The sequence below is a fragment of the Callithrix jacchus genome, chromosome 2 (assembly GCF_049354715.1).
Source record: "Callithrix jacchus isolate 240 chromosome 2, calJac240_pri, whole genome shotgun sequence".
Classification (NCBI taxonomy): domain Eukaryota; kingdom Metazoa; phylum Chordata; class Mammalia; order Primates; family Cebidae; genus Callithrix; species Callithrix jacchus.
The window spans coordinates 137,988,896-138,016,121 of record NC_133503.1 but is presented as its reverse complement, the minus strand read 5'-3'; the positions used below and the strand labels follow the sequence as shown (position 1 = coordinate 138,016,121).

General features: G+C 40.6%; 1 protein-coding gene across 5 annotated transcripts in view; it reads left to right on the top strand.

The window, feature by feature from the left end:
• The window catches only part of FCHO2 (FCH and mu domain containing endocytic adaptor 2), a 133,931-nt gene extending 127,874 nt beyond the window's left edge, over nucleotides 1–6,057 (top strand). For all 5 annotated transcript variants that reach the window (XM_078365357.1, XM_054252198.2, XM_054252196.2 and 2 more), the window contains 2 exons: nucleotides 3,133–3,297; nucleotides 3,615–6,057. In XM_078365357.1, coding sequence (XP_078221483.1) covers nucleotides 3,133–3,297; nucleotides 3,615–3,637 — 188 coding nt within the window. In that variant the 3' untranslated portion in view covers nucleotides 3,638–6,057. The remainder of the gene's footprint in view (nucleotides 1–3,132; nucleotides 3,298–3,614) is intronic.
• The last annotated feature ends 21,169 nt before the right edge of the window (nucleotides 6,058–27,226 follow it).

Genomic DNA, 27,226 nt, shown 5'->3' with positions numbered 1-27,226 from the left:
CCCTTGCCTTCTCCATTTCTCTAAAAGAACCTTTCTCCTGGCCATTTCCCCTTATTAAAGCTAACTATCAACAGCCTTCAATTTTCCAATGATTTTTTTAAGGAAAAGCAAGTTATGCCTTCTCCCACTACGTCTGCATCTGTTTGTGTTCATAATGCTGAGGAAAAGGCTCTGCTAGCTGATCAGTTCTATAACTCAACTTATAATAAGGATATAATTATCAGGATATCTAAGTCTTTAACATTAAATAGTCTTATTTTCTCTTAAAAGAGAATTCTGTCCTTTTTGAATGCCTAATTTTAGTCTCCAATAACTTTTCTTATTGTTTCAGGTTATTTTTTTTTAGACGGAGTCTTGCTCTGTTGCCCAGGCTGGAGTACAGTGGCAGGATCTTGGCTCACTGCAACTTCTGCCTTCCTGGTTTAAGCAATTCTCTTGCCTCAGCCTCCCAAGTAGCTGGGATTACAGGCCTACCACCACACGCAGCTAATTTTTGTATTTTTAGTAGAGACAGGGTTTCACCATGTTGGCCAGGCTGGTCTTAAACTCCCGACCTCAGGTGATCTGCCCACCTCGGCCTCCCAAAGTGCTGGGATAACAGGCGTGAGCCACCGCGCCCAGTGCCTAGTCTCCAGTTAGATAGACTTTTACTGGAGAGCCATACATTGGGTGAGATAACCAAGCAAATCTGAAGTTTCTTTTTTGCTGCTTAGTACTTACAGTTTGCCCATTTTCTGCTGGCCAACTACATTAGACTTTAACTCTAGCTATTAATATATAGCGTTCTGTGAGCCAAGCTGAAATTCCTAGTTTAATTTGAAGTAAACCAGAAATCCTATTTGCATTAAGGGCTTATAACCAGTTAGAAGGACAAAAGGATATCATTTTCCCTAATTTAATGAAACTATACTATTGTAAATAATTACAAACAAATTTGTTCTCTCAAAAATAAGACACAAGTTTTCTAACCAGATTTTAAGTGTCTCTCTGCTATTCAGGTATCAGGTATTTGTGTGAGGAAATGGAGAAATCTTATAAATATGGCTTCTGATGTGGTTAGTCAAGCCGTTAAAAAGAAATATCCAAGACCAGGCATGGTGGCTCATGCCTGTAATAACAGCTCTTTGGGAGGCTGACACAGGTGGATCATTTGCAGCCAGGAGTTCGAGACCAGCCTAGACAACATGGCGAAACCCTGTCTCTAACTAAAAATACAAAAATTAGTCGAGTGTGGTGGTGTTTGCCTAAAGTCCCAATTACTCAAAAGGCTGAGGTATGAGAATGGCTTGAACCTGGGAGGCAGAGCTTGCAGTGAGTCAAGATTGCACCACCATATTCCAGCCTGGTCCTTAGAGGGAGACCCTGTCTCAAAAAAAAGAAATAAATTTCCAAATAAGAATGCTGTAAAATAGGCCTGACACAATGGCTCATGTCTGTGATCCCAGCACTTTGGGAGGCTGAGGTAGGTGGATCACGAGGTCAGGAGTGCGAGACCAGCCTGGCCAATATGGTGAAACTCCATCTGAACTAAAAATACAAAACTTAGCTGGGCATGGTAGTGTACACCAGTGGTCCCAGCTACTCAGGAGGCTGAGGCAGGAGAATCACTGAAACCTGGGCGGCAGAGGTTGCAGTGAGCTGAGATTGTGCCCCTGCGCTCCAGCCTGGGCGACAGAGCCAGACTCAATACTGTAAAATAGAAATCTGTTTTCTGTTACTGACTCTGTACTCAGAAGAGGGACAAGGAATAGTTCTAAGGTGATTGTTAAGGTTGTTGCTCTTGGCCTATGTGGAACTTTTGCACAACCAAATTGCTTATCAAGAATTGAAAAAGCTTTCAGGGCCTGGACAGTAATTAAGAATAAGGCAGCAGTTCCTCTCCACTACTGATCTACAGTGACCAAGCACAATAATACAAGTTGGATCAGTGTTGTGACATCTTGTTTTACATTTATCTGTGTAGTGTTAAACTTCTGTGCAGGGGATCACAGGATCTTACTGCTAGTACCTAGCATTTCTGTCCATTTGCTCTACCCAGAAAACTGGGAACCCTCCTAGACTCCTCCCTTCTCACTTCTTGATTCCAACTCCTAAATAGCTTTCAAATAACTTTCTTAGTATCTTTCCTTTTTCTTAGCCCTAGTTCAGATCCCCCTTTCCAGACATCTAGAGTTCTAAACTGTTTTGACTTGCAGTTGGTCTCCCAACCTTGCATCTTGTGCTTCCCTTCCCTTTTAAGACACTAATCTGAAATGTCCTTGTCTTCCTTATCTTTGGTGATTCTGCATGGTTACATCATAAATTTCTTACCAGGGCCTGGCCTGTTCTGCCACTCTAATCTCATCTGCCACTCCCCTCTACTTGTATCCTGTTCTCCAGCTAATGTGATACAGATGCAGTTTTCTTAAATACATCATGCTCTGTCTCTCTACCTTTGGTAATTTCTGCCTAAAATACACACTGTCATCCCCACCACCATTTGTAATTTTCAGCTTAGATAGGTTCTTTGTGTCTGTAGCTTCTCAGAACTCCTTTACAGCATTTATTATATTCATTATAATTTTTGGTTTACTGTTCCTGCCATTCCATTAGACAGGTATACTGAATAAGTGGGGATACCAGAAACAAAACACCTCAGAAATACCTACTTGGCTTTATGTTAGACCAGTAAAATTTTAAAAAGAAAAGTGAATAGAAAATAGCAATGTTATACAACTCTTCCCAACCAGTTACCTTTCCATCTTTACTTCTTCCACTCCCATGATCTGGTACTCAACATTTTTTTTTTACTTTATGCCACTTATATCCCTCCTAGCGTTTTCCTCTGGGCTGTCCTCAATTACTTCCTTCTTCTCTTTTGACTCACCTCAACGTGCATATAGCATAGGCGTCCATTAGTAAACGTCTCTGAAGATTAGTATTGACTCAATGAAAAGCATGGGTTATTTACTTAATTAAAATTCATATGCACTGAAAAAAACCTGATTTGGAAACAGGATAATGGTTTGTTCACTGTGCTTATCTCATGAGTGTAGCACAGGACTGATGTAGTTTAGCTTACATGCTCATTTGATTCTGTTTTGTGTGAAATGTATTTTATCCTGTGTAAATTCTTTATTCTTTTCTTTGTAGGTTCTGGTTCCCTCCGAGCAAAATTTGATCTTTCAGAAGGCCCTAGTAAACCCACGACACTTGCAGTGCAATTCCTCAGTGAGGGAAGTACCCTTTCAGGAGTAGATTTCGAACTTGTAGGCACTGGCTATAGGCTTTCCTTAATAAAGAAGCGGTTTGCCACTGGTAAGTTAGAAGATTTTAAACTTTTTCATGTACATGGGAAACATTTATATTCTAACAGTTACTGAAAAACTGTCAAGCAATTTATAATCTAAAGGCATGGAAATTTTTTCTTTAACCCTTGGTACAAGGTGCCAGGTAGAGACACTCCTGGGAGAGAGAGTACTTAGGGTCAATATAGCCGAACACCTGTGATCTGATTCTAACATCTTGTAAATAGCAGATGGGAACTAGAGTTTTGTATTGGTAACCACAATGGAGAATGTCCTTAGAGTGCATTTGAAATTGTTAATTGCGAAGGTCTGCTTGGTGTTTTTCAGGACGATACCTGGCGGATTGTTGATGGACCTGGGAAAGTGGTTTGGCTCCAGGGAGTACAAACCTGCCATTCTGCATTATCTGTTCTTTCCAAACACTATTTTAACTTGTATGATGTCTTTCAAACTTAGACATATTTGAGAGCTGACTACAAACGTTAAATCGCACTTTTAAAGTGAGTCATTTAAAGAAATAGTACTGAAATGATTCTCTGTGTTGTAAATGATCAATTGCAATATTCAGGAAGCACATTTATTCAGATTCTCAGAAAAAAAATGAAGTTTTTGTAGGCTTAACTTTTAAATTATTTCCAGTGTCTATATTGAAAAAAGGGGTTATAGTGTAATATCAGGCCTAAAATTTCAGGAGAGCAAGCACAAAGTAATTTAGCTTTCCATAAATTTTTAGAGTTAGAGATAACTTTGAAATTTTGTAAGTTTGATATTCAGTGGATACAAATAGAACATGAATTCTCGTTTTGGGTAATGTTAACTCAGAACACTCAATCAAATTGAGTTGTGCCATAAGGTAATCAGACCAGAGTTCAAGTTGTATGCAAAAAATCTATAATTTGATTCTCATAAACATGTTAATAAAGTACAAGTGATGTTTTATGTGATTTAAAAAAAATTCTCAAGTGCAATGTGTTTTAAAATAAGCTTGCAAATGACAGCAGAGAAATTTACTTCTGCAGTTAACTTTATGGAAGTTGTGATTTTTTTCGATGAATTAATGCTGTAGATTTAATTTATTTTTATATGGAATTGCATAATGTGTGCCTTTTAAAACAATAACATAAGCCAGAGATGTGCCTATACAGTTTGTGTTCATTAATGTGCCTCACTTTTTTTTCTTAGTCTGGAGCTTCTGTTCAGAATCTTACAGTGGTCAATCACTTTTACAAAATATTTGCAATTTTTGTAAATACTTTTGGCCTGCAATTGGGAAGGGAATTCAGAGTCATAAAGGGTTACTTAAGAATCCTGGCTCACTTCTTTGGTGATACACTGTAGCCACTAGAAAGAGAAAATAAACCCAGTGGCATGTGTTTACAGGAGAAAAAATTACCTTCAGATACTTTATATTAACCTCATCAAAAGTGTGTAAATTTTGAAACAGACAAATTCTAAAAACTATAGTGCTAAATTAGTGACTGGTATTTTAATTCTCAGTTTAACATTTTCCTTGACACTTTGTCATTGAAAATGTACACATTTACTGATTGTTTTGTGAACATGAGTTTTATGGTATTTTGTAAGGACTACATTTTATAGATTAATTTTGAAACAGAAGGAGAAGCACTGCCATTTGTTTTTATTTCAACAATCAGAAAAATTACGAATTTGTACATTTTAATTCCTATTTAATTTCTTCTTGGTAAAAATAGGGAAATTATTTGAAGTGATATATTTGGTTAAACATTTCTAAAAATAAACTACCAATACTAAATAGTAAGAAACCTAACTTTAATAGCAAATCTTGATTAATTAAAGAAATAAAATATTTTGGACAAGGTTTTATAATTTACAAATGGGAATTTCATTTATAATATAAATATGAATGTCCTTTATTTTCCTAGTATAAGTGATAAATTGTGTTATACATAATTTATATAAAATCACTAATTGTTCAGTTAAGCTTCACAGAAAATAAAACCTCTATTACTAGACATTTATGTAACATCTTGCTATACTAAATACAGCAGAAAATCTACTCTCTAGCAATATATAAGACAGTATGTGCTTTTTTATATATTTAGTGTTAGCCCAATTCTAAATTTAGATTTGACTAAAGTAACACATAAGATAATTTGCTAAAATGCTAATCTTTACTAAATAGTGAGCAAAATTAGAATTTCTAACTCTTACATTGTGCTCTTTTAAATGCCAATTGCAGTCCCTTACTAGAATTCTAACTGTAATCTGCTTTGCAATCAAACTGCATTTATTGAGCAGTTAATATTTTATTATTGGAATTTAGACACTGTTCTCACCATGTTTGTTTTTAATCAAGTATTACCTAAAAGTGTACAAATTAGTGAAATGGTTAAACTTCAGCACTTTCTTAATGTGCCACAGTCTTCATACCAAGTATTGGCTACAGGTTACAATTTTGAAGCCATATGAGTTTTGATTTTGTTTTTCATTTAAAAATCCACTAATGGTGTACAAAGAGACAGGTAGATTTTCAGTGGGAAATGTACCTTGCAAGCTGGTTCTTGCTTATATATAGTGATAAACTTTGTAGGTGCCTCTTTAACCAAGAATTTGTAAACACAACTCTAACAAATGTGAGTTTTTAAGGATTGTTATTTACTACTTTGGATTGTAATTAAAACAGTGCACATCTGTCTTCCAAGATTTTGTAAATATTTTTGATTTTTTTCATTAAATGTAAATTTTACATAAAAGTTGTGTTCTTAATAAACATGTAATATATAATTTATCAATTGGTTTATGTGTCTTCGTACTTGATAGTAATAGCTATGTCATAGATGTTAGGACAAGGCAAGCTGGCCAAGTACTTGGTTTTTAACTTTGCACTACTGTTTGAACAGGCATACAGATTGAACTGTTATTTATTGGTTATATAGAAAACTTAATTTGGAGTATATCCCAGAATGTCAACGTTGTTTAACAAGGAATTATTTTTAATATATTTTAAGATGCATTTAAATTGATGTTAAATTTTAGCAAAGACTTTCTTCCTAATCAGTTGCTCAGGAACACAATCTGATGTTCAAAAATCCTAATGTTCCAAAGAATTAGTCAAGACAATCAAGCCTCCCAAAACAGTAGATTTAGGAAGGAGCAAAAGAATAAAATTAGAAAAGAAATGATTTATCCTAGCTATTGAAAATTTTGGGCTGGGTGCGGTGGCATATGGCTGTAATCCCAGCATTTTGGGAGGCTGAGGTGGGCGGATCACTTGAGGTCAGGAGTTTGAGACCAGTCTGGCCAACATGGTGAAATCCCGACTCTTCCAAAAAATACAAAAATTAACTGGACATGGTTGTGTATACCTGTAGTCCCAGCTACTCGGGAGGCTGAGGTAGGGGACTTGCTTGAACCAAGGAGGTGGAGGTTGCAGTGAGCTGGGATTGCTCCACTATACTCCAGACTGGGTGACCAACTGAGACCCTGTCTCAAAAAAAAAAAAAAAAGAAGAAAAGAAAATGTTTCCAATCTGTGTTAGAAAAGGAACAGCGTAATTTATTTAGTAGGTAGGCGAGGGCAGAGGAACCTGTGGAAAGATCAGATAGCACTCACCATTCATACCATATGCCCATCATTTTTTCTTCTTTCTTTTTCTGGTTCATCTATTCCCACCTCTGTTAGACTAAATGATGCTAGCTGCTGTAAAAAACAACCCTCTGACCCCAGGAGCTAAACTCAATACTACATTGCTTTTATTACAGTCATAAGTAGGTTCGAGGAGGAGTTCTGCTCCATGTAGTAATTCAGGGACCTAGGCTCTTTCCCTTCTGTAATTTTGCTTAAAATCTTCATTTGGCTAGCAGATGGGGAAAGAGCAAAGATTAGATGGGAGTTTTTAGGGGCCAGACCCAGAATTGGCATCATCACTTCTGACCATATTCCATGAGCCAAGACTTAATCTTGTGGCTTCAACCAACTGCAAAAAAAAAAAAAAAGTTGGGAAATGTAGTTTAATTGTGTGCCCAGGAAGAAAATGGGGTTTTGATAAACAGAGTAACCCTCTGCCATGTACCCCACCCCTTCATTTTGTTCCTTTCTTTGTCCCTTTCTCCTAGTGTGTATTTAATGGTGTTGGTGGCTCTCAGTATTAAAGGTTTTTTCCATGATTTACTATATGTAGCTAATTTATCTGTTTCTTTAAATGTTTATAATTATTTCCATATTCCTCATAATGATCATTTCTGAATGAACATTTGTGATAAGTCAGAAACCATTGCTTATCTTTTTAGCATGAGTGTTTTGTCTGTCAGTGATATTTTTAGCCTCAAGTAAGAAAAAACACAAATAAGAATGGTTTAAACCAGCAGTACGAACCTTTTTGGCATCAGGGACCAGTTTTGTGGAAGACCGTTTTTCCATGGATGGGGTCAGGATGAAACTGTTCCACCTCAGATCATCAGTCATTAGTTAGATTCTCATAAGGAGTTACAACCTAGATCCCTGAAGTTCACCATAGGGTTCACATTCCTGTGAGAATCTAACACTGCTGCAGATCTGACAGGAGGCAGAACTCAGGTAGTTATGCTTATTCACCTGCTGGACCACTACCAGCCCATAGCCTAGGGGTTGGGGTCCTCTGGTTTAAACAGAGACTTTTTTTTTTCATATCACAGTGCAAGTGACCTGTTGTTGACATTGGTCAGAACAAGTCATTCAGCTTTTCTTTATAGTTGCAGTATGGCAGCCATTGCTCCAGACTGTATGTTTACATCCATAGCTAGAAGGGACAGTTTCAGTATGTCTGTCTTTTTTGTCCAAAGAGTCAAAGCTTTTCCAGAAGCTCCCAGCACATTTCTGTTTGCATACTATTGGCCAAAATTATGTCAGAGGCAGAGAAAACAAGTAGCCTTCATAATGAAGGTGGGTAAAGAAGGGGCTAGGAATGGCTGAAAGTGAGCTGGCCAGCAGACACTGAATTTCTGCTGGTTCAGGCATGTTTCCATATAGCATATTGCCAAGTAAGTCTTTGCACCCATCCCAATCAACTTTTTAATCAATTTTTTAAACAGTTCAAGTTCAGCAATGAACAGGATGAACTTGAAAATAAGTATTCAACATTTTATCTTTAGGAACAGTAAACTGGTAGCCTTCCTAGATAACAATTTGAATTCAAAGCTTTTTAAAATTTTTTTAAATCTATGTATCATGTAAACTAGTAATTCACTTGGGAATTTGCCCTAAGAAAATATAATGAGACAAATAGCAAAGTTATGTATGCAAAGATGTTTATCGCAACATTGTTTCTAGTATGACAAAATTGAGAAGGTTGGCTGAATAACTCCCACATAGTGAAATACTATGTGGCTGTTAAAAATAATTGTGAAGATCCACAATCGCTGATACTGAGATATTGCCATAATATTATTAAATGGTAAAAGGTAACATGCCATTTTTGTTTTTAAAAGGGCATACAACGGCCAGGGGCAGTGGCTCAACCTGTAATCCCAGCACTTTGGGGGGCCTATGTGGGCAGATCATTTGAGGTCAGGAGTTCAAGACCAGCCTGGTCAACATGGTGAACCCCTGTCTACCAAAAATACAAAAATTAGCTGAGTGTGGTGGTGCATGCCTGTAGGCCCAGCTACTCAAGAGCTGAGGCAGGAGAATTGCTTGAACCCAGGAGACGGAGGCTGCAGTGAGCCAAGATCGCACCACTGCACTCCAGCCTGGGCGACAGAGTGAGACTCCATCACAAAAAAATAAAAATAATACATCTAGAGCAAAAATTTTTGCAAAAGCATTCACCAAGCTATTATAATCTATAGGTGGTGGGATTTTTATTTTTAACAATGTTAGGTGTTTAAATTTTTTTATAATGAGTACATATTACATCTATAATTAGAAACTATATTTTGAAAAATAGTTGAATAGAATGCAAGTTGAACTTTCTGTTTATGTACAAAGTTCTCCTCACATAAGGATTTTCTTATTTTGATTATTGCCTTGCCTTTCCACTTGATCCTACCATTATAGCCAGGTTTTTTGTTTGGTTGGTTTTGTTTGTTAATGTATGAAGTAGATTCCTGATCTAATTTTTATTCTTTTTGGTCTCAGAGCCAAATATCATTTTTTTTTTTTTTTTTGCCTAAGTGAATATAGAATCAGTTCTTTTTTTCTGGGAATATATTTTGCCCAAATAACTCTCTTAAGAAAAGTGTTGGCCGGGTGTGGTGGCTCACGCCTGTAATCTTAGCATTCTGGGAAGCTAAGGCCGGCAGATTGCCTGAGCTCAGGAATTCCAGACCAGCCTCACCAACATGGAGAAACCTTTTCTCTACTAAAAATACAAAAAATTAGCTGGGCGTGGTGGCGCATGCCTGTAGTCACAGCTATTCCATAGGCTGAGGCACAAGAATCACTTTCACCCAGGAGGTGGAGGTCGCAGTGAGCTGAGATTATGCCACTTGACTACAGACTGGGTGACAGAGCAAGGCTCTGTCTCAAAAAGAAAGGAAGTGTGATATAGAGAAGTGACAGAGGGTAGCTTCTGGCAAAATTAAAAGCCTTTTAAGTTCAGACCCTTAATGTCGTCACATACTCAATGAATAGTGACTGTTTGCACCCTTGAAATTCCCAAAAAGAGTAATCTAAAGAATGATGAGCCTGAAACAAAGATTAGGTTTTGGTTTTTCCACCTTCTGTTAGTGAAATGCTTCCATCAGTTGGGAAACTTACTGAGTGAATTTCACATTTTTCAGGAAGTGTAAAAAGCATGCTTTGAAGCCATCTTCATGCTAATTTGCATGGGCTCATTATGCATATTTCAGAATGACAGGTGACCAGGATATCTGCTTGAGATAAGGTGATCTTTAAGGTTGGTGATTGGCTGTATACATCAGAATCAGAATCAGAATCCTTTCAGTGCAAAATTGCAGTTGCTTGCCTTACTTCGTTTTGATCTGGGTTGATGACACTCACAATATTTAGTAGTCCTGGGATCTTTGACCCCACTTCCCCACTCAGAGATTAGGGAGAACCCCTTGAGGTACAGCTCATTAGGAGGAAGTCAGTGAACAATTCACTGTGTATACATTTCACACATCTTCAAAGTAACGTGATCAGTAATGACCTCTTTGCTGCACAGGTTCTTTTCTTCAAGAGGGCTTACAATTATGGACTCCATGTACAACAGTGGTCCCAGGCTATATATCTCTAATACAAAGGTTAAAAGCCAAAACTATAGCCAAAATAATCTGTTAAAGGATACACAATTTTAAAAAAAGTAAATTTTTTATTGAACAAAATATGGGGTTGGGAGTAAAATTTTTTTTTTGTATGTAATATGATCAAGTTGTTATCAGCTTAAAAAGGGGGAGGGCATTACAAATTAGATTCATATATGTGAGCAGACTTTTTTTCCTCCTGAAAGTAAAAAAGTCATATGAAATGTGCGAAACATAGAGGATTGCTAATAACTACTAAAAATAGAAATTTGGTTTGCAGGCAGACTATGAAAAAGATAATGTAACCGGGTTTTTTCTTGGGTGCTGTTGAGGCACAGCACCCCCAAGAGAATGCTGGGTTCTCCAACCTCTTAAAGAATAAGCGATGGGACCACTGCTGGTGCACCGTATGCTTATAAAAGTAAATATCGGGCCCAATAAGTGTTGTAGAAAAGTGATTTTATTTAGGTAGAGAAAAGAGAAGGAAAGAAGAAGAGAAAGACTTCCACGAAGAGTGGGAAGGGATTCCAGAGGGGAAATCTGGCCAGGTGTGTGGATAAGGACTTTTATCCTGGGAGGAACCTCCATCTTCTCCAAGACCCTGTGCCAATGAAAGGAGTTCCTTAGATCTTCCGCTGGAGTAATTGACTTTTAGTTACTTCCCGCGTCCTCAAAATTCAGACATAAACCGTTAAAACTCCTGGATGAAGAGAGATGGGAGGGGGGCATGGCACTGGAAAATTCCTGCCCTTAAAGTCATGCCCACCACCCCATGGACCTGGAAAGGGAAAACATTCCCTCATTCCCCACTCTCAATAGGAAATTTCAACTTTTGTTGGAATGGGGTATCAATCCTCTTTACTTCCTGCTGAAATGGGGAAGGGACCCTGCAGGTGAGGTTTCCTCAGAGGGGAGTCTTTCAGGGATGCAGTTTGATTTACAAGTCCACAATAGAGCTCACAAGCCAAGGACATCTGGGGTTCCAGTGGCAGGATTAATTGTGACCTTACGGTTGTATAAGAAATGAATGTGACAAAAGATGAGAAGCACAGAATCATAAACGAGCCTAGACGATAACAGAGCCAGGTTCTTGAAGGCCTTTAGCCCTGTGTTTGATTGATTCCTGAGTTCTATGTTTAAAATAACACTTAACTGGCTTACAAAATAGCAGCATTTTCCCTAGAAACAGGTTCCCCTCCTCTCTGTTGTTAGCAGATTTAGGGCCCTTTTATTTTAAAGCTATGGCAGCTAAAGAGTTAAGCTGGTTTGCAGAAAGAGCTGCCTTTTGCAGAGAGAATCAGCAACTTTGTTTGTTATTAGTTAGCTCCTGAGATAGCTTACAGTAACTGAATACAGGTAGTAGCTCTCCTAATAGCAGCACCAAGTTTTTCTATTATTTGAGGGATAGCGAAGTTGAGGGTTATAGTCCCATTAAAGCCAGGGTAAATTAGACTTATGAGGTGTTACTCCTCTGAGGATCTTGCTGGAAAAGCCGATGTAGATCTTCTAAGGGTTCGCAGGTATATGAAGGGTCATCTTGAACTTCAGGCTGCAGAGTGGAGGGTTTATGACTTTCCTCAGGAGGTGTCCAAGTCTTCAGCCCGGTGTGATTAATCCATGAGTCAATCCACCACCTTAACTGCTGTTGGGGTAGACAGAATAACCAAAAATCATCCTTCCCTAGATGGGCCTAGAGAGGGAGAGTCTGAGGGGAGAGACTTAACAAGCACCAAGTCTCCAGGGCAGAGCAGCTCTTTCCCTTTTTCCCTAAAGTGTCCTTCAGGTAAAGTCTTAAGAACCTGTTGGTACTTAGCCAAGGAGGTTATATCTTTTATTAGATCTGCTGTTTCCTTGTCTATTACAAGATCATTAGTAAGAAAGGGCTGTCCGCAAGCATCTCATAAGGACTGAGTCCTATTTTCTGAGGAGAGTTTCGATCTTAAGAGTGCTATTGGTAATAGAGAAGGCCATGAGAGGTGGGTTTCCTGTGCCAGTTTCTTTAGGTGTCTCTTAGGAATTTCATTCATCTTTTCTACTTTCCCTGAGGACTGAGGCCTCCAAGCACAGTGGAGATGATACTGTATCCCTAGAGCCTTGGAAATTCCTTGGGTCACTGCGCTTTGAAGGCAGGACCATTATCGCTTTGAAGACAGAGTCCAATCTAGGAATTAGCTCATTAATCAGGACTTTTATCACTTCTTGGGCTTTCTCTGTTCTACAGGGGAAAGCCTCAACCCAGGCTGTATAAGTATCCACACAGACTAGCAGATACCGATATCCTTGAGACTTAGGCATATGGGTGAAGTCCATTTGCCAGTCCTCACCTGGGTAATGTCCAGCTTATTGTTCCCCAGGGGGGAGCTTTGCAATGTGCCAAAGGATTATTTTTCTGACATACTTCACATCCTTTGACTATTTGTTGGACAGCCTTGAGAAGACCTTTGTCTGTAAATATAAATTTTGCCATCTGATGTGTATTCTCTATACCCACATGGAAGGTTTGATGCAGAGTTTCAAGTACTTTCCACTGGCCTGCAGCAGGTAGACGCACGTTTCCCTCCTCAGTGGCTAACCATCCTGAAGGAAGAAGATTGTGTCCCTGGGAGATCGCCCACTCTACTTCTGATGAGTATTGAGGTCTAGTTCCTTGGAGGGGGTTCTCCCATATTAAAGGTCCTTCCATAAATGCTTGTCTAGCTGCCCATGTAGCCTCTAGGTCAGCTCGGTGATTGCCCTCGGCTACCTTCTCATCCCCTTTCTGGCGGCCCCAACAGTGTAAGACTGCTACCTCTTTTGGTTCTTGGACAGCTTGTGATCAGTCTAAAATTTCCTTGTGGTCTTTAAAGGGAGTTCCTGCTGAGGTTTGGAACGTGCTTTCCTTCCTTATAGCACATGAGCATGCAGAACCAGGTACGCATATTTGGAATCAGTATATATTTTACTTTCCTTGCTTTTCCTAATTTCAGAGCTTGGGTCAGGACTGTCAGTTCTGCCAGCTGGGCACTAGCACCAGGAGGAAGGGAATTGCTTTCAAGCACTGTTTGATCACTGACTTCTGCATATCCTGTTTTTCAAACTCCATTTTCCACGAATGAACTTCCGTCAGTGTAAAGGTTAAGGTGAGGGTTGGCTAGAGGAGTATCTAACTTCTTGAGCGGCATAGTTCTGAGCTATAATCTGCTGGCAGTCATGCTCTGTCTGCTCCTATCTCAGGGAGGAAAGTAGCTGGGTTGAGGGCTGCACATGTGCGCAGCTGAAGTGCAGGCCCTTTGAGCATTAAGGCCTGGTATTTGCGGAGACCACTTTAAGACAGCCATAAGCCTCCTTTAGAGGCCAGAATTCATCCACATCATATGAAGTCCATACAGTTAGATCTTTTCTTTGCACTATTTTAACTGCCTCTGAGACCAGTATAGCCACCGTGGCTACGACTTGTAAGCAGTGTGGCCAGACTTTTGCTATCACATCAATTTCCTTACTTAGGTAGGCCACCCGTCTTGATGTGGCTCCCCGAGTCTGGGTGAGAACTCTCAGTGCCACTCCTGACCTCTCCATAACATATAGGGAGAAGTCGTTCCTGTAGGAAGGCTTAGAGCTGGAGCCTGCAGCAGTGCCTGCTGCAGGGTCTGAAAGGCTGCCTCAGCTATCGGGCCCCAGAGTACTAAATGGGTATTAGCTTTTTGTGATTCCTTAATCAGAGTGTACAGAGGTTTTGCTATTTCACCACATCTGGGAATCCACAATTGGCAAAACATAGTTATTCCCAAAATCCCCATAACTGTTTTAAGGTCTTGGGATGAGGGAAGCCCATATGGGTTGAGGACGTCCCTTATCTAGGGCCCGAGTGCCCTTAGTCAAGACCAGCCCGAGGTGTTTTACCTCCTGCCTACAAAGTTGGGCCTTTGGTTTGGAAACTTTATATCCACAGTTGGCAAGGAAGTTTAGGACCTCCTGAGTGGCCTGCTGACACTGGGTTTCTGAGCTTGCCGCTAAAAATAAGTCATCCAAATATTGAAGAACCTGAGTACCTGGATGTGAGAAACTACTAAGGTCCTGAGCTAGAGCCTGGCTGAACAGGTGGGGGTTGCCTCTAAAGCCCTGAGGTAACACTGTCCAGGTGAGCTGAGAACTCTGGTCTAAAGGGCCTTCAAAGGCAAACAGAAACTGCAGGATGTAGTGCTACACAGAAAACGGCATCTTTAAGGTCCAGAACTGTCAACCATTGTGCCTCTCCTGGTATTTGAGAGAGCAAGGAGTAAGGATTAGGTGCAGCTGAGTATAAAGGAATCCCAGCTTCATTAATAAGTCTAAGATCCTGCACCAGCCTCCACTGTCCATTAGGTTTCTGCACTCCTAAAATTGGAGTCTTACAAGGGCTGTTACAGGACTTCACTAGCTCCTGAGCTTTCAAGTCCCTTACAGTATCCTGTAGTCCCTTTTTGGCTTCTGGTCTTAGGGGGTACTGTCTTTGGCAAGGAAAAGAAGTAGAATCCTTTAGCCTTATTTGAATTGGGCATGCATTCTTTGCCTGTCCAAATTGTCCATCCTTTGCCCAGACTTTGGGATTAATCCCTTCTTGAAATAATGGGCAGCAGAGAGGGATTTCCTCCCTAATGAGGTTCGTGTAGAAAATGGCTCCTGCTCTGGCCAGCAGGTCCCACCCTAGTAAGGGAGTGGGACTTTCTGGCATGATGAGGAAGGCATGGGAGAAAAGTATATCTCCTCCCCAGTTACAGCTTAGGGGCTGGGAGAAATATCGGGAGACTGCTCATCCTAGGACTCCTCGGACAGTTACAGACTCAGAGGACAACTGTCCAGGGCAGGAGAGTGAAACAGAGAAGGCCGCGCCAGTGTCCAGGAGGAGATCCACTTCCTGGCCCTCTATGGTCAGCGTTACCCAGGGCTCGTTGAGGGTGATGATTCGAGCTGATGCTTGCCCTGGGCACCTTCAGTCCTGCCATTGGGTCATGTGGTTAGACACCTCAGGACCTGAGAACCTTTGTCCCCGGGACAGTGTGCTTTTTAGTGATTTCCTTGGCACAGCAGGCATGGATGAGGTGGTGGTCCATTCCTCTGGTGACAGTTTCTTATAACATGTCCCTTCAGACCACAGTGGTAGCAAGCTTTACCAGCCTGGCAGCTAACCCGAGCCTTTCCCTCTTTTGAGCCCCTGGGATCTGCTTGCCTGAGGGCCATGACTAAGGCTGCAGCCTTTCTCTGGTCTCTCCTGTTCCTTTCGGCCTGTTCCTCCTGGTCTCTATTGTAAAACACTGAGGTTGTCTGGTTCAGCAATGATTCTAGACTCTGTTCTGGTCCCAAGACCAGCTTCTGAGGCTTCCTCCTGATATCTGCTGCTGACTGAGTAATAAACTTGTCCTTTAGTATTAATTGACCCTCAATAGAGTCTGGTGACAGGGGAGTGTACTTTCTTAAAGCCTCTCGCAATCGCTCAAGGAAAGCTGTTGGGTCTTCTTCCTTTCCTTGAGTTAGGGTGGCTAACATTGCACAGTTCATTGGCTTCTTCCTAATTTGCCTAAATCCCTCAAGTGTACAGGTCAGGAAATGTTTACAGCTCCAGTCCCCAGGTTCTGAATCCGGATCCCAGCAAGGGTCCATGCCAGGGACTGCCTGTGTACCTGTGGGATGTCTATCCTTTTCCTCTGGCATCATCAGGTTATGTACCTGACTAAGGTACCAAATGTCCCCAAACTATTGAGCTGCTACTAGAGTAGCCTCTTTTTCATTGCTGGTTAGAATTTGATCAAGCAAAAGCATGCCATCCTTCCAGTCTAATTCGAAGGACTGACTGAGGCCCTGCAGAACGTCTATGTACTTGTCTGGGTCATCTGAAAACTTTCCTAAGTCCACCTTAATTTGCTTTCAGTCAGAAAGTGAGAAGGGGTTGTGCACCTTAGTTGGGCCAAATTCTTCTCCCACTGCCTGTAGAGTGGAGGGAAAGAGAGAGAGAGAGAGAGAGAGAGAGAGAGGAGGAGGAGAGGAGAGAGAGAGAGCTTGGAAGAAAAGGTGTGCTTTTAGTTCTGGCTGGCCCGTGCTGTGACTCAGCCACTCCAGTTCCCCACAGCCCCAGCTGGCTGTGACTGCTTCAGTGTTCTGAAAGAGACAGGACAGAAAGCAAGTGAGAAGAGTCCAATATTTTCACTTACCCCTCCGAAGTGTTTTCCTTCTTACACTCCTTTGCCCCACGTTGGATGCCAATTCTGTAACTGAATTTTTTTCTTGGGTGCTGGTGAGGCACAGCTCCCCCTAGAGAATGCTGTGGGTTCTTGGTCTTCAACCTCTTAAAGAATAAGTGATGGGACCACTGCAGGTGCGCCGTGTTTCAAAGTAAATATCGGACCCAAGAAGTGCTGTTGCAAAGTGATTTTATTTAGGTAGAGAAAAGAGAAGGAAAGGAGAAGAGAAAGACTTCCGTGAAGGTCTTTCCAGAGGGGAAATCCGGCCAGGTGTGTGGATACGGACTTTTATCCTGGGAGAAACCCCCACCTTCTCCAAGACTCTGTGCCAATGAAAGGAGTTCCTTAGAAATTCCGCTGGAGTGATTGACGTTTAGTTTCTTCCCGAACCTTCGAAATTCAAACATAAGCCATTAAAACTCTGGAGATAGATGGGAGGGGGCGTGGCACTGGGAAGTTCTTGCACTTAAAACTACGCCCCACCATGGACCCGGGAAGAGAACACATTCCCTCCATAAGACATACCTATATGCTTCCTGAAATCTTTGGGTAGCATGTATTATGTGGCAAACTTTAAATATAAATATTTTCAAGTTCAGTAATTACTGTAGCCTTCAAACATCCCAAAGCTTACATATTTTATGACTTAAATAAATTTTTCAGATATTTCCTACTTTGCTATAAAAGACTTGGAAATGTCAGCTTCTGTTTGTTTTCTCATGGGAATAACTGCAAAACCTCTGTATCACCTAGAATTGCTTAGAGCAGTCAAGGAAAAAATACCTAGATATCTGCTATATTCTTAGTGTCTTTGAGGACAGCTTCCGAAAAGAAACTCTGGAGAGTATCTGTTTTCCCTAACGAGGCGTTAAAGTGCCGGTTAGCCAGCAGGACTTTCTCCCACAGATAAGCTTCTGCCTCTTAAGCACCAAAGTTCATTTTGTTTTGGAGGTGGAGTCTCTCACTTCGATTCCCTGCCTAGAGTGGATCACAGCTCACTGTAACCTCAAACTCCTAGCCTCAAGCAATTCTGCCTCAGCCTCCTGAGTAGCTGAGAATACAGGCATGTGCCAACACACTCAGCTAATAATGAGGTCTCACTATATTGTCAAGGTCTTGAACTTCAGCCTCAAGAAATCTTCCACCTCAGTATCCCAAAATGCTGGGATTATAGTGTGAGCCACTGCACCCAGCCAAGCACCAAGATATTGTGGGAGATAGGTACAACAGCAGTGCCCTGTGGAGATTTTTAACTGAAAATATTTATGTCAAACTATTACACAAGTATGCTCTGCCTTCATAGCCAAGTAAGCTTTTTATAATCCTCTGTTAATTTGCAACCTCAAACCCACCACTCATTGTTATTCCTTTCAGTTGCAAGAAAATGCCACTTCCTTGTTTAAGAGTGAAGGTGACACGAACACTGCTGTTTGGCTCTGCCCTTGTGGTTCTAGAAATGTTAACAGTCATCTGAAAGCACAGGTCTAAGTCATGAGGTTTAAACACGTAGCTCACTGTTATTGGGTACAGTTGAAGCGCATATTTTAAATGTGAAATGACTACTTAGCAAAGTGGCTATTTCATGAAGAAATGAGGACTAAGTCCTCACCCTTAGTCATCTTAGCTGTGGCTGTTAGGAGTTAGGAAATGGTCAGCTCTGAGGGGCAGGCCTATTGTTGGGTCATTCCCAATTTGGATATATGAACACCTTCTTGCCTTCTGTGGTTTCTGCTAAATGTAAAATTGGTGCTAACCTGCTAAATTATACAGACATACCTTTTGTGAATCTCCTAGGGAAGTGTTTATAGAGGCAATGCCAGGAAGGTGCCTTGAAGATAAGCAGAGGCATGACTAGCCTTGGGCTGTCCTAATATCCAGCTACTGTGTCACTAAGGATTTACCTGTTAAGGAACCTACTATATATATATATATATATATATATATATATATATATATATAGAGAGAGAGAGAGAGAGAGAGAGAGAGAGAGAGAGAGAGAGAGAGTTATGAGGTAGGTTTCTCATCAGGTAAATTCTTAGAGATACAGTAGCTGGACATTAAGTCATATGTGTTAGGTCATTAGCTGGACATTTATACATTCTCTTTTACTGCAGCTATATCTATATTTGCAGTTTGTGTTTTCAGTGGATACTTCTCTCAGGTATCTTTCAATTCTGAGAGAAATAAGTCTGATCATAAAGAGTATAGGGAACTGGGGATAGTCCAAGATTGTATGAAAATAAAACTCACTGGGAGGCCAAGGAGGGTGAATCATGAGGTCAAGAGATCAAGATCATCCTGGTTAACATGGTGAAACCCAGTCTCTACTAAAAATACAAAAAATTAGCTGGGCATGGTGGTGCGTGCCTGTAATCCCAGCTACTCAGGAGGCTGAGGCAGGAGAATTGCCTGAACCCAGGAGGCAGAGGTTGCCATGAGCCAAGATCGTGCCATTGCACTCCAGCCTGGGTAACAAGAGCAAAACTCCATCTCAAAAAAAAAAAAAGAAAAGAAAACTCATTACAACTCTGGGGTTTGTAATGGGAAGTCAGGTTTCCTAATGATCTGCGAAGATGTACAGTTATTTCCAAGATGCTTTTTTCCATCTTTTAGTCCTGATTGGAGTCATAAACTCCACAGTTGGCTAAGCAAGAATATAAAAAACATGGGCTCATTTTGTTTTTCTGTCTTTAGACCAGTTAGATAGCACCATCTGATAGACATGCATCAAGTCTATCAGCAGAGTATGTTCTTAGCTGAAGCCATTATATTTTCTACCTGATCACGTCTCCTAGCTGAGCCAGCAGAATGTGATCAGGAGCCACTACATAGATCCCTGGAGGCGATGGGGAGCTGTGGACACACCCCGCTGTCATTGGGAGATCCTGTATGCAGAGAAGTTGATAGAACAGATTAGCTGGAGGACTGCAGGATCTGGGGCTGTCATTTCCCATAATTTTCCTGGACTGCAGAAATGCAGTCTCTGAGACAGTTCCACCCTACCAAGCCCTCAAGTCCTATGGCAACCAGCAACCAACTACACAATGGCCTGTAGCAGAATACATATCCTACTGTTCAGGACTGTGCAGGATAGAGGTAGCATGCAGCTTCCTATTAGTCTAGTTCTTCCTTTCCTCCATTCACTTGTAGGCATCTTCCTTTTATAAGGGAGAATAAAGACATATATACCACATTGTTCTTGCCTTCAAGAACTCAAGATCAGGTAGGGGAAATAGGCAAAATAGTATTTATTTCACTTTATACAGTTAGATTTTATTTATTTTGTAAAAGTTTAAGTCTTTTAAAATTATGTAGGTAGTATGTAAATAAATCAATTAAACTATGAGTGTGTGTGTGCCAGAGGAGTAGGAGTGATTCCTCACAACCCCTCTTCTGAATGTTCATCACAACCCCTCCTCACTGCTCTCTCTGCTGCTGGGATGCCCCCTGTACTTTCAACCTATCCCGTAAGCTATGACCTTGCTTATAGAATTGGGTAAAAAGCCCACAATCTGTCATCAAAGGATTTCCAAAGTATTATCCCTCTGACTTTTCCAAGTAAGTTTCTCACATTTCTCCTAAGCTCATCAACTATGTGCCTAACTCAGCTGATTGTTAATTATAAAGCATGCTTTAAAGCTCCGACCTTTGCCCCATATGGTCTCCACTCTACCTGGAATGTCTGCCATTCTCCCTCTCCACTATAGCTGGCAAAATCCTACCCAAGTAGAATTCTATTTTAAAACAGAGTACAAATAATGCTGCCCTCTTTTCCCAAAATTTTCCCCAGTGACAACAATGAGAAACAGAAATGCAAATTTCCCCTTTGGCAAAACTAGAGGGCATCTCTTAAGTGAAAGTCTCAAAACATAATGAAGGGCTCTCAATGCAATGATAGTCAAACAGAATGTGAGAATATCTTCAAAGTCCTCCTGTGGGCTCTAGTTAGCTGTTCCCCTTCTTAACTGACTAACAAGTGAAAGCAAACATCTCAAAATGAGAAGGGTGCATTTGGGAATGTAGGTACAAGTCCCAAACAAAGCTGATGATACATGGTTCTCCAAAAATAGGTGACTATTCTGAGAGGCAAGACCAAAAAACTGTTTAGATCCATGAGAAGCAAGTGCCTTGGTATCAGGAGTTTCTTTGGACCTGATTTGTCTCCAAGATAATGCAGGGGAAGAAGAATCAAGTGTGAAGTTACATATACAAGCTCTATTTACAGGGAAGGGTCTTCCTGAGGAACTCTACAGTCACTGTCTTCATTGGCTTGGGAGAAGTAAAGCCCCCAAAAAGTAAAGCACACAACACTTAGTGTCACAGGAGAATTCCTGTATGTTCTAGAACATAGGTGTGTCCTCTCTTCACACAGAACTCCTAAAAATATCTTTCCCATGAAGAATCACATTACCCAAATGATCTTAAATGTCTATATAGTAATAGTTAAACAAAAAGGGGAGAGGACAAAGATTTAGAAACATGACGTGGAAAAACAAATGGCAGATGAAGTATACTCACTAGAAATATGTTTCCATAGAGCAGATGAAAAATTACACTAAATATAAAACTACAAAGTTAACATTTTGATGAAGCAATAACCTCCACAAAATAAGAACACAAAGAAGATATGCAAGAACTCATGATAAAAATAGCAAGAAAGTAAATAAAAAATAAGCTAGCAGAGCTAAGGGGAGAAATGGAAGGGGTCCTCTGTAGGAAATGGTTGAAGCCCCACCTGAGCAACTGCAGACAAGTAGAATGAAATTATTATTTATTTCTAGGTTCAGCATTATGATTGCCAGGACCTGTGACATGCTCTACTTGAATCCTCACCTGGCTGGTCTGTGTCTTCTATGTTCCATTTTTGTCTGGTTTCATCAGTGCCACTAGAGCTTGTTGGATGACTGCTGGTTTCTCTTTCATCTTCAGCTTTGACATGGGCCCTCTGGTTCTGTTTAGTTTCTATCTCTCATTTCCTCTTATTAGTAGCATCTCATTTCATGTCATCCTTTAGGCAGCATTTATTGAGGGTCAGGCCAGTCAGGTACTCTGGTAGGTACTAGGGATATGGTGGTAAGAAAATCAGACATATCCCTACTGTCGTAGTATTTATAGTTTAATGAGGTAAACAAATACATATATTCAGAATTATATTGTTGGGGGTGGTGGCTGGTAAGAAAAATGTTTTTTAAAAGCAGAGAATTCACCATTTAAGTTTCCAATACTCAGTTTAAGTGAAGCAACCAGGTCACCTAAGAGCCGATCTTTGTTTTGGAAGAATCTTCTGAGAAGTCCTTCTTGTCTGTATAAACTGTAAGAGCAGAAAGCCCCTTCAGCCTAGGAGAAGTTGTCATAGGAACTTGGCTGGATTGGCTTGGCTTGATTAGGCTGCACCACCTAAGCTTTTGGAATGCAGAGCTCTGAGGGCCCTGGGAAGAACTGAACAGACATGTATAAAGTCCAAAGAGATGTCTTCCCCTTCCCCCAAAGTCTTCTGTGCTGAGTGCGGTGAGGTTCCAACTTTTCAGATGAACTTGCAAATAATTTAAAAAATCTGTGAATTCCTTTGCTTGTTTTAAAGTTGACATGTAAAATTTTCTTCATAAATTTAAATAGAAAGGATTTGTATTCATAGTATGTTGTAAATACTGATATTTTAAACTAAAACGTGCATCACTTGAAGATCACTTGACACTCACTGTTAAATGTCCATTATTTAAAATTCTGCAGCCTAAGTGTGATATTGTGCAAGTACTACTTAGATTAAACTATAACCCAGGTAAGCTAGATGTTAATAAAACTACTGAGAAAAAACTATTAGGTTAAGAGAGGCTTTATTGCTGTGAGCAATCTGCAAACCAGGGAGATGCAGCCTTCAATACAAAACAAAGATGTGCTCTGCCAGAACAAAGAGGTGGGTGTCCTTTACAGAGAAAAATTGTTGGCTGGGTGTAGTGGCTCATGCCTGTAATCCCAGCACTTTGAAAGGCTGAGGTGGGAGTATCACCTAAGCCCAGGAGTTCAAGAGCAGCCTGGGCAACATGGCAAGACCTCCTCTTTACAAAATTTTAAAAAATTAGCTGAGTGTAGTGGTGCATGCCTATAGTCTTAGTTACTTGGGAGGTTGAGGAAAGATTGCTTGAAGCTCAGGAGGTGAAACCTGTAATGAGCTGTGATCACACTGCTGCATGGTACCCTTAGGCTGCATTAAATCTATAAAATGATATTCCTCTTTCTTCAATAATAAATTAACTAGCTTACTTAACTTTTTGCTTCATAAGCTTTTAATTTTTAAAAATGTTTCACTTTGTTGTAATAGTTTAAAACTCAAGGCCAGGTATAGTGACTCACATCTGTAATCCTAGCACTTTGGGAGGCCAAACCAGGAGGATCACTTGAGCCCAGGAGTTCAAGACCAGCCTGAGTAATACAGTGAGACCTTGTCTCTACAAAAATTAAAAAATTATTAGCTGAGCATGGTAACACACATGTGTAATTCCAACTACTCAGGAGATTGAGGTGGAAGGATTGCTTGAAAGTGGAAGGCAGAGGCTGCAGTGAGCCAAAATCACGCTACTGTACTCCAACCTGGGTGACAGAGTGAGACCCTGTCTCTAAATAAATAAATAAATAAAATAGAAACAGAAAACATTGTAAAGCTGTACAAAAAGGTTTTCTTTCTTTGTATTCTTACTGTATAAGCTTTTTTCTATTTAATTTTTTTAAACTTTTTGATAAAAAGTAAGATGCAAACACACACATTAACCTCAATTACACAGGTCAGTAGCATCAATAGCATTGTCTTCCAGTTCCACACCCTGTCCCACCCTTAAGGTCTTCAGGGGCAATGACAGGCTTGGAGCTGTCATCTGCTATTATAACAATGCCTTCTGGAATACTCTGGAGGACCTGCCTGAGGCTGCCTTACAGTTAACTTTTTTTTTTAATTATTAAAAATAGAGACAGGGTCTGACTTTGTTGCCCACACTGGTCTCAAATTTCAGGGCTCAAGCAATCCTCCCTCTTCAGCCTCCCAAAGTGCTGGGATTATAGGTGTGAGCCTAGCTAACTTTTTTTTAAGGTACTTCTACTTATAAAAGTAGAGAACATTCTAAAATAATAAAAAATATAGAATGGTAGTTTTTTATTTTTATATAGAAATAAAAATAAAATTCGAAGCGCCCCAACCAACTGAACAGATCCCCTCTTGACCAAGAGGACCCCAAAGAAACCTTAAAATTGAGTTCCTGGCCATGATGGGAGGCCGGACAAGCTCTGTTATGCCCTGTCTCTCACTAACGCTTTAACAGAAACCAGTCTTTTTTTTTTTTTTTTAAACTTTTATTGGATTTTAGGTTTTGGGGTACATGAGCAGAGCATGCAAGACAGTTGCGTAGGTACACACATGGCAGTGTGCTTTGCTTTTCTTCTCCCCTTCACCCACATTTGGCATTTCTCCCCAGGCTATCCCTCCCCACCTCCCCCTCCCACTGGCCCTCCCCTTTTCCCCCCAATAGACCCCAGTGTTTAGTACTCCCCTTTCTGTGTCCATGTGTTCTCATTTTTCATCACCCACCTATGAGTGAGAATATGCGGTGTTTCATTTTCTGTTCTTGTGTCAGTTTGCTGAGGATGATGTTCTCCAGATTCATCCATGTCCCTACAAATGACACAAACTCATCATTTCTGATTGCACCATAAAAACCCTAGAAGGAAACCAGTCTTTTTAACAGGCTCTGCCACTGATGTCTACCAATGGCTTGATGCTGCTCCTCCCTTTTGCAGTTTTGACAGAACTGACTAGCATTTCTGATAAGAGACCACCGACCATAAAGTGGTCCTGGCTAGTCTACAGAGGCTGGGTACAGTGAGGGTTTCCATGCCCTCTGCTTCACCTTTTGATGTCAGAGGGCCAAAAACTCCAACGTTGGATCATGTTAACACCACCAGTTTTCACATCTGCCACCCAGGAAGCTCAGCTGTACATGTGCACATTTCTCTTTTCATAAATATTCATAGCCTGTTAAATACATATATTCAGCCACCCCGCTCAGCATAAATTCCTGTTCCTTTTGCCTCTCCTTTCGAAGTGCCGGTTTCTGGCGTCTGGCCAGAGGCCACACTTGCCAGCTTGTCCGAATGGCCCCTTACAGGCTGCAACCTTTTAAGAGCAATAAAGCTCGCCTTTCCAAATGTATTAACCTTATCATTCTTCAGTTGACAATACAAACCAGTAACATAGTCACTTATTATCATTAGGAAGTATTATATGCCATACATAATTATATGTGATACATAATTGGCAGTGCAGTAGGTTTGTTTACACCAGCATCATCACAAACATGTGAGTAATGCATTGTGCTACATATTATGATGGCTATGAAGTCACTAAGCAATTGGAATTTTCTAGCTCCATTATAATATTATGGGACCACCACTATATATGGGGTCTATAATTGACAATAGTTGGGAACCAGTTGACCCTGAGATTATAATTGGAAACCAATTGACTGTGAGAAGGATTGGTTGCTCTGGTCTTTGAGCTATGACTGATTTCAACAGAGTACTCAGAATTACTCTTTTGTTTGAGGCTCTGAGGCCTTCCAGTGAAGTGAACTGAACAGAATCAATGAGAGGAATTTGAAGCCAGATGGTGCCTGAGGGCAGACATATTTTGGAAAGAGTTCTTAGAGGATAATATAAAAATTGGTTCCTTTGAAACTACCTGGGCCTGGTGCCCTGAGAAAGTCTTCTGTTTCCCTAGAATTCCCATTCTCCAGTTTGAAGACTGGTGATTTATTTAGCTCCCCCTTGAATCTGGCTAAGATTCTGGGGGAGAAATTTGTGTTGCAGACTTAAGGTGGAGGCTGGATGAGGTGGGGAGGATTAAACCAGAGGGAAATAATTTAAGCTATAGATAAAAGCGACTTATTGTGGCCCCAGACAGACCATGAACTAGGGAAGGCACCTAGGATACTTTGGCCTGAACTCAGAGCCAACCAGTGGGCATCCTGCTTAGAGCCTTCTCAGCATCCTTCTCAACCAGGATATTTGGGCACATCCAGGGAGAAGAAGGCAGGGAAGGGTCGACAACTCAACTCCTTTCTTCCCCCACTCTTTTTTTTCAGTTTTTATTTTAGTTGTGGCAAAAAAATAAGGAATTAAAATATAATCTCCTTAAATATTCTCCTTAACTCTCTTAAATTTGTAGTTGAAATGGACTTCTGTAACGTAAGATTAATTAGCAAGAAAAAAACAGCAAGTTAATCAATCAATCAATTAATTAATTAATTTCAAGACAGGATTTTACTCTAGTGGCCAGACTGGGGTGCAGTGGCCAGATCATGGTTCACTGCAACCTCTGCTTCCCAGGCTCAAGCGATCCTCCCACCTCAGCCTCCTGAGTAGCTGGGACTACAGGCATGCACCACCATGCCAGGCTAATACTGTGTTTTTTTTTTTTAGAAATGGAGTCTTGCTATATTGCTCAGGCTGATCTCAAACTACTGAGCTCAAGCAATCCACCCACCAAAGTGCTGAATTACAGGTGTGAGCCACTGCACCTGGCCAGCAAGTATATTAACTAAGGTGTACAGTGAAAGATAACTCAAAGTGGTAGCTTAAAACTATGAACATCATATCTTCAACAACAAAGAACAATACATTTTATAGAAGTGACAGGACATAGGAAAGCAGCTTAAGATTTTCAAAGTCAAGAAACCTTAGCAAGATAAATCTGTGGGAATACACTAGGCCAAGTGCAGTGGCTCACACCTGTAATCCCAGCACTTTGGGAGACCGAGACACGTGGATCATGAGGTCAGCAGTTCAAGACCAGCCTGGCCAAGATGGTGAAACACTGTCTCTACTAAAAAAAAAAAAAAATTAGCTGGGGCGTGGTCACATGCGGCTGTAATCCCAGCGACTTGAATTGCTTAAACCCAGAAGGCAGAGGTTGCAGTGAGCTGAGATGGTACCACTGCATTCCAGCTTGGGTGACAGAGTGAGACTTCATCTCAAAAAAGAAAAAAAAATATATGTACTCACCAAGTAGAACACAAATATCTTACCAGGACATCCTAATGCAAAAATTCTCAATAAAATACTGGGAAACCGGATCCAACAGCACATCAAAAAGCTTATCCATAATGATCAAGTTGGCTTCATCCCAAGGATGCAAGCCTGGTTCAACATATGCAAATCTATAAATGCAATCCATTACATAAACAGAACCAAAGACAAAACCACATGATTATCTCAATAGATGCAAAGAAGACCTTTGACAAAATTCAAGAATGCTTTATGCTGAAAATTCTCAATAAACTAGGTATTGATGGAATGTATCTTGAAATGATAGGAGCTATTTATGACAAACCCACAGCCAATATTAAACTGAATGGGCAAAAACTGGAAGCATTCCCTTTGAAAACCAGTGCAAGACAACAATGCCCTCTCTCACCACTCCTATTCAGTATAATATTGGAAGTACTGGACAGGGCAATCAGGCAAGAAAAAGAAAGAAATAAAGGGTATTCAGTTA